Genomic DNA, 15,754 nt, shown 5'->3' on the forward strand with positions numbered 1-15,754 from the left:
AAACATCAATGAAAGAGAATCATTGACTGGCTGCCTCCTGCATGCCCCCCACTGGGAATTGAGCCCAAAACCCGGCATGTGCCCCCGACTGGAATTGAACCTGGGACCCTTCAGTCCACAGGCTAGCACTCTATCCACTGAGCCAAACCGGCTAGGGCAAAATTGCCATTTTCTGGAGCATTTTTTCAATCCTTTGAAGTTTTGCTTCCTAGCAACTGTTGGCAGTTTGGCTTAAATAAAATCAGAAAAATTCTCTACAACTTGAACATTGCTCACATTGACAGACTGAATGGTCTGGCATCAGGATGAGAGCTGGCGGGTGGGGGGGCGGGTGGATGTGTGTGAAGCTTCATGTCAGAGAACAGTGCTGGCAGAGGACATTGTTCTTTTACTGAGACCCTCACCACACCTCAGAATTGGCTGGCGGCCCCATATCTGAGACTCCATCAACTGGCTCATGCTGTTTGCCCCATCTGGGTGATTCCCTGAGACTCTGCCCCAACCAACTGCCAGGTGCACCCATACTGTTTCCATTGGCTTTTCTATCCAAATGGCCTGTCTTGGCTCATGCTTCAGATTTCCCTAAAATCTCTCAAACAAGCAGCAGCTGGTCTCAGCATGGCCCATACCTCTTGCTAAGTGGCCCCAGATCCAGTGCTAGCAGCAGCCTGCCTTGCTTCACAGCTTGGCCTTGCATGGGCATCTACAAACCCAGCACAAGTAGCAACCATCTGCAGACTGCTTTATAGCTCATGCTGAGTGGCCTCGGGCAGAACACAGGCAGTGGCTGACCTGGGCCTGTACCTCCCTGGGGGCTCCAGAGCCAGTGCACCTAGTGGACAGCTTCAGACCACCTTGAAGCACCACCACCCAACCACTTCCACAAGAAGACACACTCAAAAGGCGGACTCTGTGAGCACTGGAGTCCCGCTAAAGTAAGTCGTGCTGTATAAGGTGGGCTCCTGTGTTAGGGGCAGAAATATCCTCAGGTGAGAATGAACAACAACAAAAAAGAAAATATGAATAATAACATGGCAATAAGTACACATATACCAACAATTGAATCTGAAAAGGAAATTAAATGAACAAGCAGCCCTGGCCGGTTTGGCTCAGTGGATAGAGCATTGGCCTGCAGACTCAAGGTCCCTGGTTTGATTCTGGTCATGGGCACGTACCTCAGCTCCTCCCTGGCCCAGGCCCTGGTGGGAGCGTGTGCAGGAGGCAACCAGTTGATGAGTTTCTCTCACATCCATATTTCTCTCTGTCTTTCCCTCTCTCTAAAATCTATGGAAAAATATCCTCAGGTAAGGATTAAAAAAATGAACAAGCAAAACAGAGGCAGAATCATAGATACAGAGAACACTTTGACGGTTGCTAGATGTAGTTGGGGGGATGGGTGAAAAAGGTGAAGGGATTAAGAAGTACAAATTGGTACTTTTGTGACTAGAGTCATGGGCTGTAAAGTACAGCATATGGATCATGGTCAATAACATCCTAACAACTCTGTATGGTGTCAGATGGTGTGAGATTTACTGGGGTGATCACTTAGTAAATTATGTAATGTCTAATCACTGGGGTGTATATCTGAAACTAACATAATAATGTATGCCAACTGGCATTGAAAAACAGAAAAAAAGATTTAAAAACAAAACAAAAAACTTTCCCTTTCTGTAGTCCTTTATTTATTTATTTAAAAATATATTTTATTGATTTTTTACAGAGAGGAAGGGAGAGGGAGAGAGAGTCAGAAACATCGATGAGAGAGGAACATCGATCAGCTGCCTCCTGCATGCCCCCCACTGGGGATGTGCCCACAACCAAGGTACATGCCCTTAACGGGAATCAAACCTGGGACCCGGTACATGCCCTTAACGGGAATCAAACCTGGGACCCGGTACATGCCCTTAACGGGAATCAAACCTGGGACCCTTCAGTCCGCAGGCCGACGCTCTATCCACTGAGCCAAACCGGTTAGGGCCCTTTCTGTAGTCCTTTAGAGCTATTAGCAGGGTGGGATGCTTCCCCAATCATGAATCACTTAATAAACCCAATCAGATCTTCATATTTACTTGTTGAATTATTTTTTACCTCATTGATTTTTTTGGTTTATCTTTGCGCCAATGTCATAATATTTTAATTACTATGGCTTTCTAATAAGTCTTGGTAAGTACACATGTCCAAATTTGTCCGTTCTCTGCTCCAAATTTGCGGAGCCCAAAACAAGACCTTCCCAATTCCCCTCCGGAAGATAGAGGGGAGACACTCAGGAGGAGGCCGGGTAGACACCTGCGTCCGGCGAGTCCTACGTGCGCCTGGAGGGCAGCACAGCAACGCGCTTGCGCAGCCTGAAGGCTGTAATTGGATGGAGCTTGGAAGGCGGTTGACGTCACTTCCGAGGCGGAGGACGCGGTTGATTGACTCATGGTTTCTGCGGCTCCCAGGTAGGGGCTGGTGGGAAGGAACCCCCGGGGCAGGGGCCTGAGTCCCGCCCAATGTCTCGGCGCGCGGGCGTCTCTGGGCTCTGCGTTCCCTTCCCGGGCGCGAGGAGGAGCGAGGGTGCCGAGCGAGCGGGGCGCGGTCTCGAGGGCGTCGAGCTCGGCGTCCTCTCTGGGGAGCCTGCGGCTTCGTAGTGTTCGGGTTGCGCGGCTGGAATTGCGCGTATTGAGGCTGCGGCCCGGCTCACGCCCCGAAGAGCGTCTGCTCCCGGCTCGCACCGTCCTTCCCGCACTGGCGTGTGCAGGCGGCGGAACCGGGCCGGCCCCTGGAGGCGGGTTGCCCTTTAGCCAGGTGTCTCGCAGGTTTAGCGAGGAGGTGGGACAGAGTGCGAGCCTGCACCCCTGGGAATGGCGGTTTCAGATGCCGCACTCAGATCCTCCTTCCTCGGACGCTTTCTGGCTGTGCCACTTAACCTCTTACCGCCGGCGTCCTCGGCCGTCACCTTGGAAGTAATACGCCCACTCACAAGGTTGTCAGGCACAAATGAGCGTCCGCACGGCAGGTACTCGGCTAGTGTCTGGCCCCTTGTGAGCCTTCCGGATGAGCAGTTGACTGAAATATATGTAGTCCTAACACGACTGTACAAAGGAGGCGTTATAAAAGCGCACACAGCCCTGCTCTGTCTTGGAGTTCAGCCTCCTCCTTCAAACATGTGGTTAGACCTCTGGTTGTCCACAGGATGGGAATTGGGGATTAGAGGAGAGAGAAATACCTAAATGTGAGACTTAATCGGCATTGATAATTTGCACTGCACAGCCGATAGACACAGAGTGCCATTATTGAATTTCATTATATTCGTCTCTGGTTTGCAAAAACGATTTAACAAACATAGTTTTAGCCCCACTATGGTCCAAGCCCTGTGTTAGCCACCTAGGACACAAACATGCATAATTTCCTTTTACCATGCATACTTTTTAAAGTTTATTTACAGTGCAGGAAAGTGTTGGAGTGTGGAATGCACAGCCTGGGGACTATCCTGGAGATGAGTTTCAAGTGAGCGCTTTGCAGTTGTGCATGGCTAGGATGCCCTCCAGTGGTTAGATCTAGCCCATAATTTCTTATACCTACGTTGATTTAAAGAAAAGTGTTATCTGTGGTTCCAGATCCTGCTGAATTCTAGTCAAAAGTTTTGTCTCTGTTAGTTAACCCTTTGAGGACTTGTCCTCTTTCATGTTAATGATGTCATTTCTCACACCCACCCAGTTATAACATACAAGGCCTTTCTTTGGTTGATAATGTTATGATTTTAACGGGGAAATGAACTCTCCATTAATCTGTTCTGGAAGGCCATAAGCATGGGAATGAAAATTGAGATTGAATGTCCTGTAAATTTAGTTTGTAAGCTTCTTGCCACCCACCAATGTAAGAAGTTCAACGAATTCCTTTGGATTCTACCTTCTGCATCTTCTTAAATTCACAATAGCCCAAGACTTGGCTTATTGGTGGGAGAGGCATGCTGATGGCCGCGGAATTAATTGAACATTGCTTATGATAGTTTGAGGTTCTTACTGCAGTTAGCTCCTATTTTATTCAGTAAGGACATTAAGTTTTGAATGGAAATGTAAATTTTTCCAGGTTTATCTGAGTAGGGCTTAGCTGTTGCTAAATTGGAAATTACTGGTATATTAGTAAACTACTATTATTTCAAAATTCTCTATGCATATAGTATTATAATCCAGATTGGTTTAACATATTAGGTAAACTAGCTCAAGGAAATTGTACTGAGTTCCTGTTAAGCAATGAGCTTATTTACAGTCAGTTATCTCATAAAAGCCTTTGTATTCTGTTTGGGTGATCAGACTGAATTTAGGGATCTATTTACCACCTAGCCAGCCGTGGGCAAACTACGGCCCGCGGGCTGGATCTGGCTGTTCTATCCGGTTCTCTTGCTCTCCCCTCCGCTCCTTTACTTTGAATTTATATTAGTTCACACAAACACTCCATCCATGCTTTTGTTCCGGCTCTCCGGTCCAGTTTAAGAACCCATTGTGGCCCTCAAGTCAAAAAGTTTGCCCACCCCTTATAGACAGTATTAGAATCCTTCCTCTTTAAGGCTTCAACTAAGGATTTTTTAAAAAATATATATTTTATTGATTTTTTTTACAGAGAGGAAGGAAGAGGGATAGAGAGTTAGAAACATCGATGAGAGAGAAACATCGATCAGCTGCCTCTTGCACACCTCCTACTGGGGATGTGCCCGCAACCAAGTTACGTGCCCTTGACCGGAATCGAACCTGGGACCTTTCAGTGACGCTCTATCCACTGAGCCAAACTGGTTTTGGCTCAACTAAGGATTTTTTTTACATGACCCCCTATTTGATGCACTTAAGAGTTAAAAAGTGGGCTTTAGAGTAAATACCTGGTTCAAATCTCTCTTTTGCCATTAAAACATTTTTTTTATTGATTTGAGAGAGAGAGAGAGAATATCATTAATCGGTTGCCTTCTGCATGCCCCACACTGGGGATTGAGTCCACAACCCAGGCATGTGCCCTGACCGGATCGAACTGAGACCTCCTGGTTCATATGTTAACGCTCAACCATTGAACCACACCAGCCAGGCCTTTTTGTTGCCATTTTCTAGCTATGTGACTTAAGGTGTTTTCTCATTTAGCAAATGGAAATAACTATCATACCTACCTCCTAGGATTGCCATGAGGATGAAATGAGATCATGGGTATGAAGTTTATTTATAGCCCAGAGTCTTGGCACATTGCAAACACTAAAAAAGTTACTAATTGCTATTAATATTTTTTTCCACAACAGCCATATATGATAACAGGCTAAAAATTAACTTTATAAAAAATATATATTTTATTGATTTTTTACTGAGAGGAAGGGAGAGAGATAGAGAGTTAGAAGCATCGATGAGAGAGAAACATCGATCAGCCGCCTCCCGCACACCCCCCACTGGGGATGTGCCCACAACTAAGGTACATGCCCTTGACCGAATCGAACCCGGGGCCCCCCCAATCCGCAGGCCGGTGCTCTATCCACTGAGCCAAACCAGTCAGGGCAAAATTAACTTTTTTTTAGTTTTTTTTTTTTTTTTAGAATCTGTGTAGTAATATTTTTTTAGTTGTCATGTATTTTTTGTTTCAAAACAAAAAATTAATTATATTAGGAATAAAAATGTACTTTTGGTTTGGAGTTGTTATAAATTTCTTTCTACTGCATTCAAAGGAGTGAAGGATTGTGACGTTAGATCTCATGGCGCTCTGTAATATATAAAAAAGCACCTAAACGCAGCACATTCCCTTTTCCTGTCAATTGCCAGGTCTTTATAGAGGATGAGCTTTTTCTCTCATGTTAGCCTGGAGATTTATGACAACAAAACAATGGTTCTTACATACCTGTGTGTGTACCTGCTAAGGGTTCAGTCCAGCGGCTTGCACAAAAGAGTCGTAGTTTTTGCAGGCCACTGATTCTTTGAAATAGCAGTGGGGCCCTGAAGTCCCAGTTCCTGAAAACTAGGAGATAGGCATACTGTGAGGGATCCCAAGTGTTTAGTGTGCTCATTTCTTATGTGCTGCTTGTTTGTTCATCATTTGTTCAGCAACATTACTACACATCCCCTTTGTGCTCAGCACAGGAAACATGAATGAAGCACTGCTTCTTAGAACACAGGGAGAGACCACATGTTGATGGATCAAGTGCAACAGAGTTTTCTGGAAGTTCTGGCAGGAGGCACCAGACAATCCTGGGCTTCCTCCTCAATCTTGTGATAGAATATTGCACTGTGTAGAAGCAAATCAATTAATGAAAAGGGGGATAAAAAAGAGAAGGTCACTTCATTGTTCATTGGTACATAAGGAGAGAGAAGGAAATTTAAACGAATTGATTTGGCCATCCATTAGTTCTAGGCACAGCAAGGAATGAGATTGATATATTCATTTTCTTTGTTTCTTCTCTTTACTCTTTCTGACATTACCTGCCATCTTTCTAGATAGAAAACCCAGCAATTGTTGTGATAATTGCTCTCATTTATCTGGACTTCTTAACATACATATACTTACCTAATCCTTACTGCAACTGTGTAAGGCAGATATTAGATATATTTTGCAGGCGAGGAAACTGGTTGAAATATTAAATAGCTTATCCAGAGACACTCACTTAGCCTGATTATTGGCATTCAAACCAAGGTCTGCCTGGTTCCATACACAGTTTACTGTATCGATAAATAGTTGAAATTATTATTCACACCTCTCATTTATATTCTAATAGAAAAATGGTAGCTGGCAACTTGATCTTAGTGAAAAAGCAAGACAGACTTAAATTTAAAGAGATACTAGTTAGTGGGGAAAACCCACTGAATTGTAATAAATAATTATGTCAGAGGGAAGGTGTGGTTGGACATCTGTAGCAACTGACACCAGGCCAAGGGAACTGGATTCAGTGAGGAAATGTGAATTTATACAAGAAGAAGAAAGTTTTGCAATGATTAGTATCTCCACCCCCAACTTTAAATGAAGGATAATTGCTTTTTTTCCTCTCAACATTTTTTCCCCTGTGCAACCTGCTTCAGTGCCTGCAGCGTAGGGGCAGAGGCTGGGCAATGGTTCAAGGCTGCAGCTTGCTCTGGCATGGGGCATATGAGAGACCCAGGGGGACAGGCCTGCCATTAATCCAAACCCATGCACTCTCAATGTTTTTAATTTAATTTGGCACAGAGAAGACATTTAAATAGGAATATTTGAGAGACACATTTCTCTTTGATTAGGTTTGTACTATTGTCAGAGTATTTGTTTTTAGCAGTAGAAAAAATTCTACTTAAAAGTCCTTGCAATAGGGGAGAAGACTTCTGGTATGGCAGAGTGAGGAAATTGGCAAATCTCAAAAAAACAACAACTATAAAGCAGGATAAAATTGTCAAAAACAATCATATCAGAGGTCTGGAAATCGACCAAAGACATACAACAAATTGGGAAACATTTTTTTTTTTTTAAATGAAAAACCACTGAACATTAGGTAAGACCAGTGAGAATCTAGTATTATTATCTGGGGTGATGGCTTCTATCCCATAATCCTAGCTCATCAGTCAATGCAGTAGTTTTGTTTCTGTGTTTTTTTCTTAAATGTAGATTTTTAAAAAATGTTTTTTATTGATTTCAGAGAGAGGAAGGGAGAGGGAGAGAGAGAAACATCAGTGAAAGAGAAACATCAATCCTGCACACCCCCTACATGCGCCCTGACCAGTAATCGAACCTGTGACTTCCTGGTAAATAGGACGATGCTCAACCACTGAGCCACACCAACCGGTCAATGCAGTAGTTTAACCAAGGCAGGGCAAGTTGTGAAAACCAGCAATCTCACTGTTGGAGGAGGCCAAGTATTTGGAACAGAAAATGGCATCATGCCAGAAGCTTTGTCATTAAGTGTAGCAACATTGGTGGCAAGTGAGTGGTGAAGGCTAACAGCTTTGCTAGTTTGAGGCTGTGGCCCTAATTGGGCAATTAGTGGACCCGTAGACTAGCTGGAAATTTCACAGAGGTCCTGTAGTGAGACAGCTGTAGACAGGCTTGATAAACTCCCACAGATCCCTAGATGCACATACAGAAGAAATGTGAGAGGGCCTAATGGAAAGTAAAAGCTGAGGAAGACTTGAAAATTGTCTGAGCTCTGCTTTCCTTGCCACACACAGATCCACCTGCAAAAGCTGGAAGCTGGTTTTTTGTTTTTTGTTTTTTTTTGAGGTGTTTGGGCACAAACTTTGAGATATGTAATCAATTGTTACTAGAATGAGCTTTTGACCTAGTGAGCTTTTCCAAATTCTGATCAAGCTATGCTGCAGAGCCAGGTACACCCACACAAGTGCTGTAGACAAAGGATGGGGCCATGGCTGTGATTGGCATTCTTATCTCCATCAATCTGAGTCCATGTTTATTTACCATGTTCATAGTTAGTTTTGAACTGTTCTGAGTTAACATGTTTAACCCCATTATAACCTATAGGTGATAAATCATATGTTGAAATTTCTGGTAATAAGAAACATGGGGTTATGCAATAAAGGAACATAAAATGTTTTGAAACTGACAAATTGCAATTTGAGTGGTGAGTTGCAGTGGTATTGAGTTGGAATGACTTTGGAGGAGAAAGATTAAACTGGACAAATTGAAGTATATTATGTTTCAGCAAGATTATAAAGTCGTTGACAAAATGAAAATGAAACAAAACTCCCAAACCACAAGTGTATCTTTTGGGTATGTGGCTGAGAAGTGGGCATCAACTCCTGTTGCCTTGTAGCCTAGTGTTGGTTCAGGAGAAGGCAAGGAGTTTGAGAACTGAAAAGCCAACCTCAGAAGAAGAGCTCCTTCTGGAACTTTGACCTTTAGCTTCAGGTCCTGTGTCAAACTGGCCACAAGTCAAAGGTGCAGATGTAGAGCTGGCAAGGTGTTCCCAGTGTCTGAGGCTTTGGGGGAAGATGGTTGGGTGCATTTTCCTACAGAGAGAATGTTTGCAAACAACAGGAAGCGAGATAAAGGTAGGAATCTCAGAGGGCTGGTGAGTGTTAGTTGATGACTCCAGCAGAGAGTAGGAGAGAACCTGAGACCCAGTCTTGAAGGTCAGTGTGGGCCTCATCCAGGGAGCATTGAGGAGCTTTACACATTTCAAGCAGTGCTGTCCCAGCTTAATTGCTACACCCTTTGTGAAAATTTCCCCAGTCTCTCTAATCAAAATCAGTCACCTTCCCCTGTATGCTCTGTAACTAGAGTCATTAATTTATTTATCCAACAAATTTTTCGTGACACTATACCACATAGAAGGCAGTGAGAGGGAGACAGACAAGTAAACCCAGGGGAGAGATTGCTTTGTTAGAAGAACACTTAAGGAATTACCAAAGCACAAGGTCTTCAGGGTCCAAATGAGGTTTGGGAATCTTGGAAGCATCCTGGAGTAAATACTTGAGGTGGAGGTAGTCAAACAAAATGGCAGTGGGATGAAAAATTCTTTAGAGGAGCTCATTAGCAGGTTTGAGATGGCAGAAGAAAGGATCGAGAAACATGAAAAATATCAGTAGAAATTCAATATGAAGAACAGAACAAAGTTGAAGATAAATTAACAGCCTCAAAAATCAGTGGGACATGGAGTGAACTAACATTTGGGAGTCCCAGAAGAAGAGTAGCGAAGGAATGAGGCAGAAAAAAATACTTGAAATAATGTCTAAAAATTTCCAAGTATGATGGAAAACATTGTATTAGTTTCCTGTTGCTGCTGTAATAAGATACCACAAACTATAATAGTTTAAAACCTCACAAAATTATTATCTTATAGTTCTGGAGATCAGAAGTCCTAAAATCAAGGTGTCAGCAGAGCTGTATTTCTTCTTCTTCTTCTTCTTTTTTTTTTTTTTTAATATATTTTATTGATTTTTTACAGAGAGGAAGGGAGAGAGAGAGTTAGAAACATCGATGAGAGAGATACATGGATCAGCACGTATCCTACTGGGGATGTGCCCGCAACCAAGGTACATGCCCTTGACTGGAATCGAACCTGGGACCTTACAGTCGGCAGGCCGACGCTCTATCCACTGAGCCAAACCGGTTTCAGCAGAGCTGTATTTCTTTAGCAGGCTCTAGAGAAAAATCGGTTTACTTGCCTTTTCCAGCTTCTACAGGCCACCAGCATTCATTGGCTCAGGGCCTCCTTCTCACATGACTCCAGCCTCTACTGCTGTTGTCACATCTACTCTATGACTTAATCTCCTGCCTCTCTGTTAGGAGGACTCCTGTGATCTGAATGAGGTAGGATAAGCTCCCCACCTCCAGATCTTTATTCAAATCTGCAATGTCCCTTTTACCGTGTAAGTAAGATAATATACACTACTAATAGGTTCTGAGGATTGTGGACATCTTTGGGGTATATTATTCAGGGTATAACACAAACATTAATATACAGATCCAAGAAACTCAGTGAACTCCCTAGTAGGATAAACACAAACCTAGATACATCAGAGTAAAATTATTGACAGACAGCCGAAACCGGTTTGGCTCAGTGGATGGAGCGTCGGCCTGCGGACTGGAGGGTCCCGGGTTCGATTCCGGTCGGGGGCATGTGCCTTGGTTGCGGGCGCATCCCCAGTGGGGGGTGTGCAGGAGGCAGCTGGTCGATGTTTCTCTCTCATCGATGTTTCTAACTCTCTATCCCTCTCTCTTCCTCTCTGTAAAAAATCAATAAAATATATTAAAAAAAATTATTGACAGAAAAAGATAAAAACTTAAAACCAACAAGAGAAAATTTACTCCTTACATATAGGGAAACAACCATATGACTAATGGCTAACTTCTTATCATAAAGAACGGTATGTACGTACTCTTTCCTTAAAGTCCTTAGCATGTAAGGAGCTTAGAAGTTGCCCTTTCATCATCATAAGTAAAAAGCTGAACAAACTGAAAAATCAACCAACTCTTGCCCTGGCCAGTGTTCTCAGTGGTTAGAGCATTGGCCTGTGCATCCAAGGGTCGCGGGTTCGATTCCTGATCAAGGGCATGTACCTGGATTGCAGGTTGGAGTGCCTGTGGGCGGCAACCACCAATGTGTCTCTCTCACAGCTATGTTTCTCTCTCGCTTGCTCGCTCTCTTTCTCCCCTCCTTCGCTCCTTCCTTTCCACTCTCTCTAAAAAAATGGATGGAAAAAAAATATCCTCAGGTGAGGATTAACAACAACAAAAATCAACTCTTGGTAGATCCATCAGTTGAGGTCAAAAGGAAATCTACTGTCCCACTCCCCCAAATTGGAGAGACAGGCGGATGCACAGAATCACAATTTACTGGAGCAGAAGCCTGGGGTAGGAAAACCTGGACTGTAATTGACAAACTGCTGGAGGCTGAGTGTGGACAGTCTGAGAGTTAAAAATGCCAGAGGAACCCAATCAAAAGGGGGCCCACACTGTTGTGCGTTTTACCTCCAGGAGCTCTATGAGGCCCTCATAGTGAATGTTGGAGAAAAATCCCCTTGTGTTCCTGGCAGGGGGTGTGGGAAAGTAATGATTTTGAAATATGTCAGAGCATCCTGTTCTTACTGAGGCCTCCCCTCAGGAGAAACTATGTTACCAGAGCCTAACCTACCTAGGGACAGGGAAATGCCTAACTCCACCTCTTTCTAGCCATCCTGGCCCACCTAAGAAGAGGAGGAAAAACAAACAAACAAACAAACAAACAAACAAACAAAAACTGAGAAGCACTGGTGAAGTTCACAGTCCAGGGGTATAGTCTCACCAAAAGACTTAAGACCTAATCATAGAAGTATATAATGCTTCCCTTGCCCTAAATAACTAAAGGCCTCTACTGCAGGTTTTTAAAAATATATATATTTTATTGATTTTTTACAGAGAGGAAGGGAGAGGGATAGAGAGTCAGAAACATCTATCAGCTGCCTCCTGCACACCCCCTAGTGGGGATGTGCCCACAACCAAGGTATATGCCTTGACCGGATTGAACCTGGGACCCTTCAGTCTGCAGGCCGACGCTCTATCTGCTGAGCCAAACCGGTTAGGGCTGCAGTTCTTTTGAACTAGTATATCATGTCTGCCTTCAACAAAACATTAGCAGGCATATTGAAAGGCAAAAAAGTAATACAGTTTGAAAAGACTGAACAAGCATCAAAACCAGAGTCAGATATGTCAGGGAAGTTGGAATTATCAGACTAGTAACTTTGATTTAAAAATATATATTTCCATTGATCTCAGAGAGGAAGGGAGAGGAAGAGAGAGATAGAAACACCAATGATAAGAGAGTCATTGATTGGCTGCCTCCTGCATGCCCCACACTGGGGATTGAGCCCACAACCTGGGCATGTGCCCTGACCAGGAATCAAAATGTGACCTCCTGGTTCATAGTTGATGCTCAACCACTGAGCCATGCCGGCAGGCAGACCAGTAATTTTTAAAAACTATGATTAATATGCTAAGGACTTTAGGGAAAGAATACATAACATGCAAGAACAGATGGATAATGTAAGCAGAGATGGAAAATCTGGGAAAGAATAAAAACAAAATTATAGAGATTTAAAAAACACTCTATGAGAAAAGAAAAATACCTTTGATGGGCTCATTAGTCAACTTGGCATGGCTGAAGGAGGAATCTTTGAGCTTGAAAATACGGTAATAGAAATGTCCAAAACTGAAAAGCAGAAAGATAGAGCAGAATATCCAAGAACTGTGGAACAACTACAAAGTGTGTCACATGTGTAATGGGAATACCAGAAGGGGAAAAAACCCCAGAAGCAATATGTGAAGCAGTAATGATTGAGAATGTTTCCAAATTAATCTGAGACACCAACTCACAGATCCAGGAATCTCAGAGAACACCAAGTAAGGTAATGTAACCCCCACAAAAGAACCCCACAAACACATGATACCTAGGAATACCATACTTAAACTTCAGAAAATCAGAGGGGAAAAAAAAATATTGAAGCCAAAAGAAGAAAACAACTTACCTATAGGTAAGAACTACATCTGACAACATAGTGGAGTGAAATATTTACAGCTTTGAGAGGGGAAAACAAGCCTACCAGCCTAGAATTCTGTGCCCAGAAAAATTATCCTTCAAAATTGAAGGAGCAATAAAGACTTCTCAGACAAAAATGGAAGGAATTTGTTGCCAGTAGACCTGCCTTAAAAGAACTTACAAATTCTCATTCAGCCCATTTGTCTCAGTGGTTGAGCATTGATCCATGAACCAAAAGGTTGCTGGTTTGTTTCTCAGTTAGGGCATATGCCTGGGCTTCAGGCTTGATCCCTGATCCCCGGTAGAGGGTGTGCAGGAGGCAGCCGATGGATGATGTTTTTCATCAATATTTGTCTCTCTGTCCCTCTCCCTTCCTCTCTAAAAATCAATGAAAACATATATATGTATATATTTTTAAAATGTTCTTATTGATTTCAGAGAGGAAGGGAGAGAGAGAGAGATAAAAACATGAATGATGAGAGAGAATTATTGATCAGCTGCCTCCTGCATACCCACTACTGGGGATTGAGCCCACAATCTGGGCATGTGCCTTTGACTGGAATAGAACCTGAGACCCTTCATTCCCTAGGTCAAAACTCTATTCACTGAGCCAAACTGGCTAGGGCTAAAAACATAATTTTTTTAAAAAAGTTCTTCAGAGGGAAGTTGATACAGGACAGAAATTCAGATCTACATAAAGAAAGGAAGCACATTGGTGAAGGAACAAATGAAAGTAAAATAAAAACATTTTTCCTATTAATTGACCTAACATAATAGTTTACTCAAAATAATAATAGAAAATGTGTTCAATTTAAAAATATGTATATATGTGTGTGTGTGTATACATATGCATATATATCCTATCTAATAAAAGGGTAATATGCAAATTAACCATCACTTCATCACAAAGATGGTGGTGCCCATAGCCACAAGATGGTGGTGCCCAGACCTCTCAGCCCTGCCGGAGTCCCCCAGTCCTGGGGGGGCAGGCAGCCACTGAGTGTGGGCAGCATGAGCGGCCTGGCAGAATGCTTGCTTCGTTGCTGCGCCTGGCTTGGGCCGGCTCCCTGGAGCCAGAGTGGACATGGACAGGGACGGGGGCAGGCCTGCAGCCTCTGCAGCCGAGCGCAGGCTGGGAGAGGAGACGGCGGGCCCGCCTCCTGCGGAAGCAGCGCGGCTCCCTTCCAGTTCCCATGGGCACTGGCAGCTTGCTTCTACCTCCCACAGAAGCTGCATGGCTCCCGTGGGAGCAGCACGGCTCCCATGGGAGCAGCGCGGCTCCCAGTGGCGCGCTGTGGTTCCCGCCAGCTCCTGTGGAAGCGGCGGGTGGCCTACTGCATGCAATATTGCGCAATGGGCTACTAGTGTTTATATATAAGTGAAATGAATGACAGCAATGTTTTAAGAGATGGATGAGAGGAAATGGGAATATTTTATGACTTGTATTACCTGTGAAGTGGTATAGTATTGTTTGAAAGTGGGCTTGGATTCCATTCTCCTTTGCAACCACTTTAAAAAGTATAATTGCTATGCTAAGGAAGGCGAGAAAATGAAACCACATAAATGTTCATTTGAATCCACAAAAGGTGGAAAAACTAGAAGACAAAAATATGAAAAAGAACAAGGACAACAAACAAAATAGTAATAAATATGGTAGATATTAATTCAACTCTTATCTATAATCACATAAACATCAATGGCCTAAGCACATCAGTTAAGACAGAGATTGTCAGGATGAATCACAAAATAAGACATACCTATATGTTGTCTATAACAAATCCTCTTTGAGTGTAAAGACATAGATTAAAGGAACGGAGAAAGATATACTAATTAAAGGAAAGCAAGAGTAGCTATATTAATTCCAGACAGGACAGAGTTCTGAGTGAGGAAAGTGATCAGGAATAAGAGGGCATTATCTCTATATATCTCTGTATATAAAATGCTAATATGCTAAGTGTCCAACTGTCCGACCGGTCAGTATGATGCGCACTGACCACCAGGGGGCAGATGCTCAACGCAGGAGCTGCCATGACATGCACTGGCCATTTACAGAGAAACAGCACCTTGGATCTGGTGCCGACAAAGCAACACTTGGCTTCCCCCAAGTGGAACACAGGCCCTGCCCCCACCCTGGAGCAACAGCCCACCAAATCGCAGCCAGTGCTGCCAAGACCACATGGTGCAAAATGCGACCCACAGTCCAGCCCAGCCCAGTCCAGAAATGGTGGCTGTGGGCACAAGGTAATGACATCATGTAGCAATGCCGGGCTTCCTCTCCCTAGCCACAGGCCATTTAACAATGAACAGCACTGCGGAACTTGAGCCCACAAAGCAACACTCGGCTTCCCCCAAGTGGGACACAGGCCCCACCACCACCCTGGAGTGACAGCCCACCAAATCATAGCAGACGCTGCCGAGACCCCATGGTGCAAAATGCGGCCCACAGCCCAGCCCAGCCCAGAAAATGGTGGCTGTGGGCGCAGGGTAATGACATCATGTAGCAACGCCTGGCTTCCTCTCCCTAGCAACTAGCCTCCTTGGAGTTTCTTCAGCCCAGGAACACAACTGGCTTTATATTTATAGCCAGGGGCAAACATTTCACACTTTAACCAAATGTCTGTGAAGCATTTTACCATGCCTCATATCATTTAATCCTTATAGAAGTCCTAGAGTAGGTAGATAGGAGACTCGGTGGAATCCTATTTTCTTTTCATTAGCCGGAAAACAGAGATTTAGAAACTTGACCTGACTGAAAAGAAGTAAGAAATGGTGGACCTTGAAAATGACTTCGGGTTTTCTCACTGTGCAGAATAT

The 15,754-nt window shown here is 43.7% G+C and overlaps 1 protein-coding gene across 3 annotated transcripts in view; it reads left to right on the forward strand.

Moving 5' to 3' along the window:
* The first annotated feature begins 2,367 nt into the window (after positions 1 to 2,367).
* Positions 2,368 to 15,754, forward strand: part of DHRS7B (dehydrogenase/reductase 7B) — an 82,038-nt gene continuing 68,651 nt past the window's right edge. For 2 of the 3 annotated variants that reach the window (XM_080682849.1, XM_080682847.1), the window contains exon 1: positions 2,389 to 2,441. Coding sequence is in view for 1 of the 3 variants with exons in the window: in XM_080682848.1 (XP_080538974.1) it covers positions 2,422 to 2,441 (20 nt within the window). In the remaining 2 variants the exon portion in view is untranslated. Of the gene's footprint in view, positions 2,442 to 15,754 lie in introns of all 3 variants that reach the window. The other variant, XM_080682848.1, reaches the window with a different exon arrangement.

Source organism: Plecotus auritus (assembly GCF_963455305.1).
Source record: "Plecotus auritus genome assembly, chromosome: 7".
Classification (NCBI taxonomy): Eukaryota; Metazoa; Chordata; class Mammalia; order Chiroptera; family Vespertilionidae; genus Plecotus; species Plecotus auritus.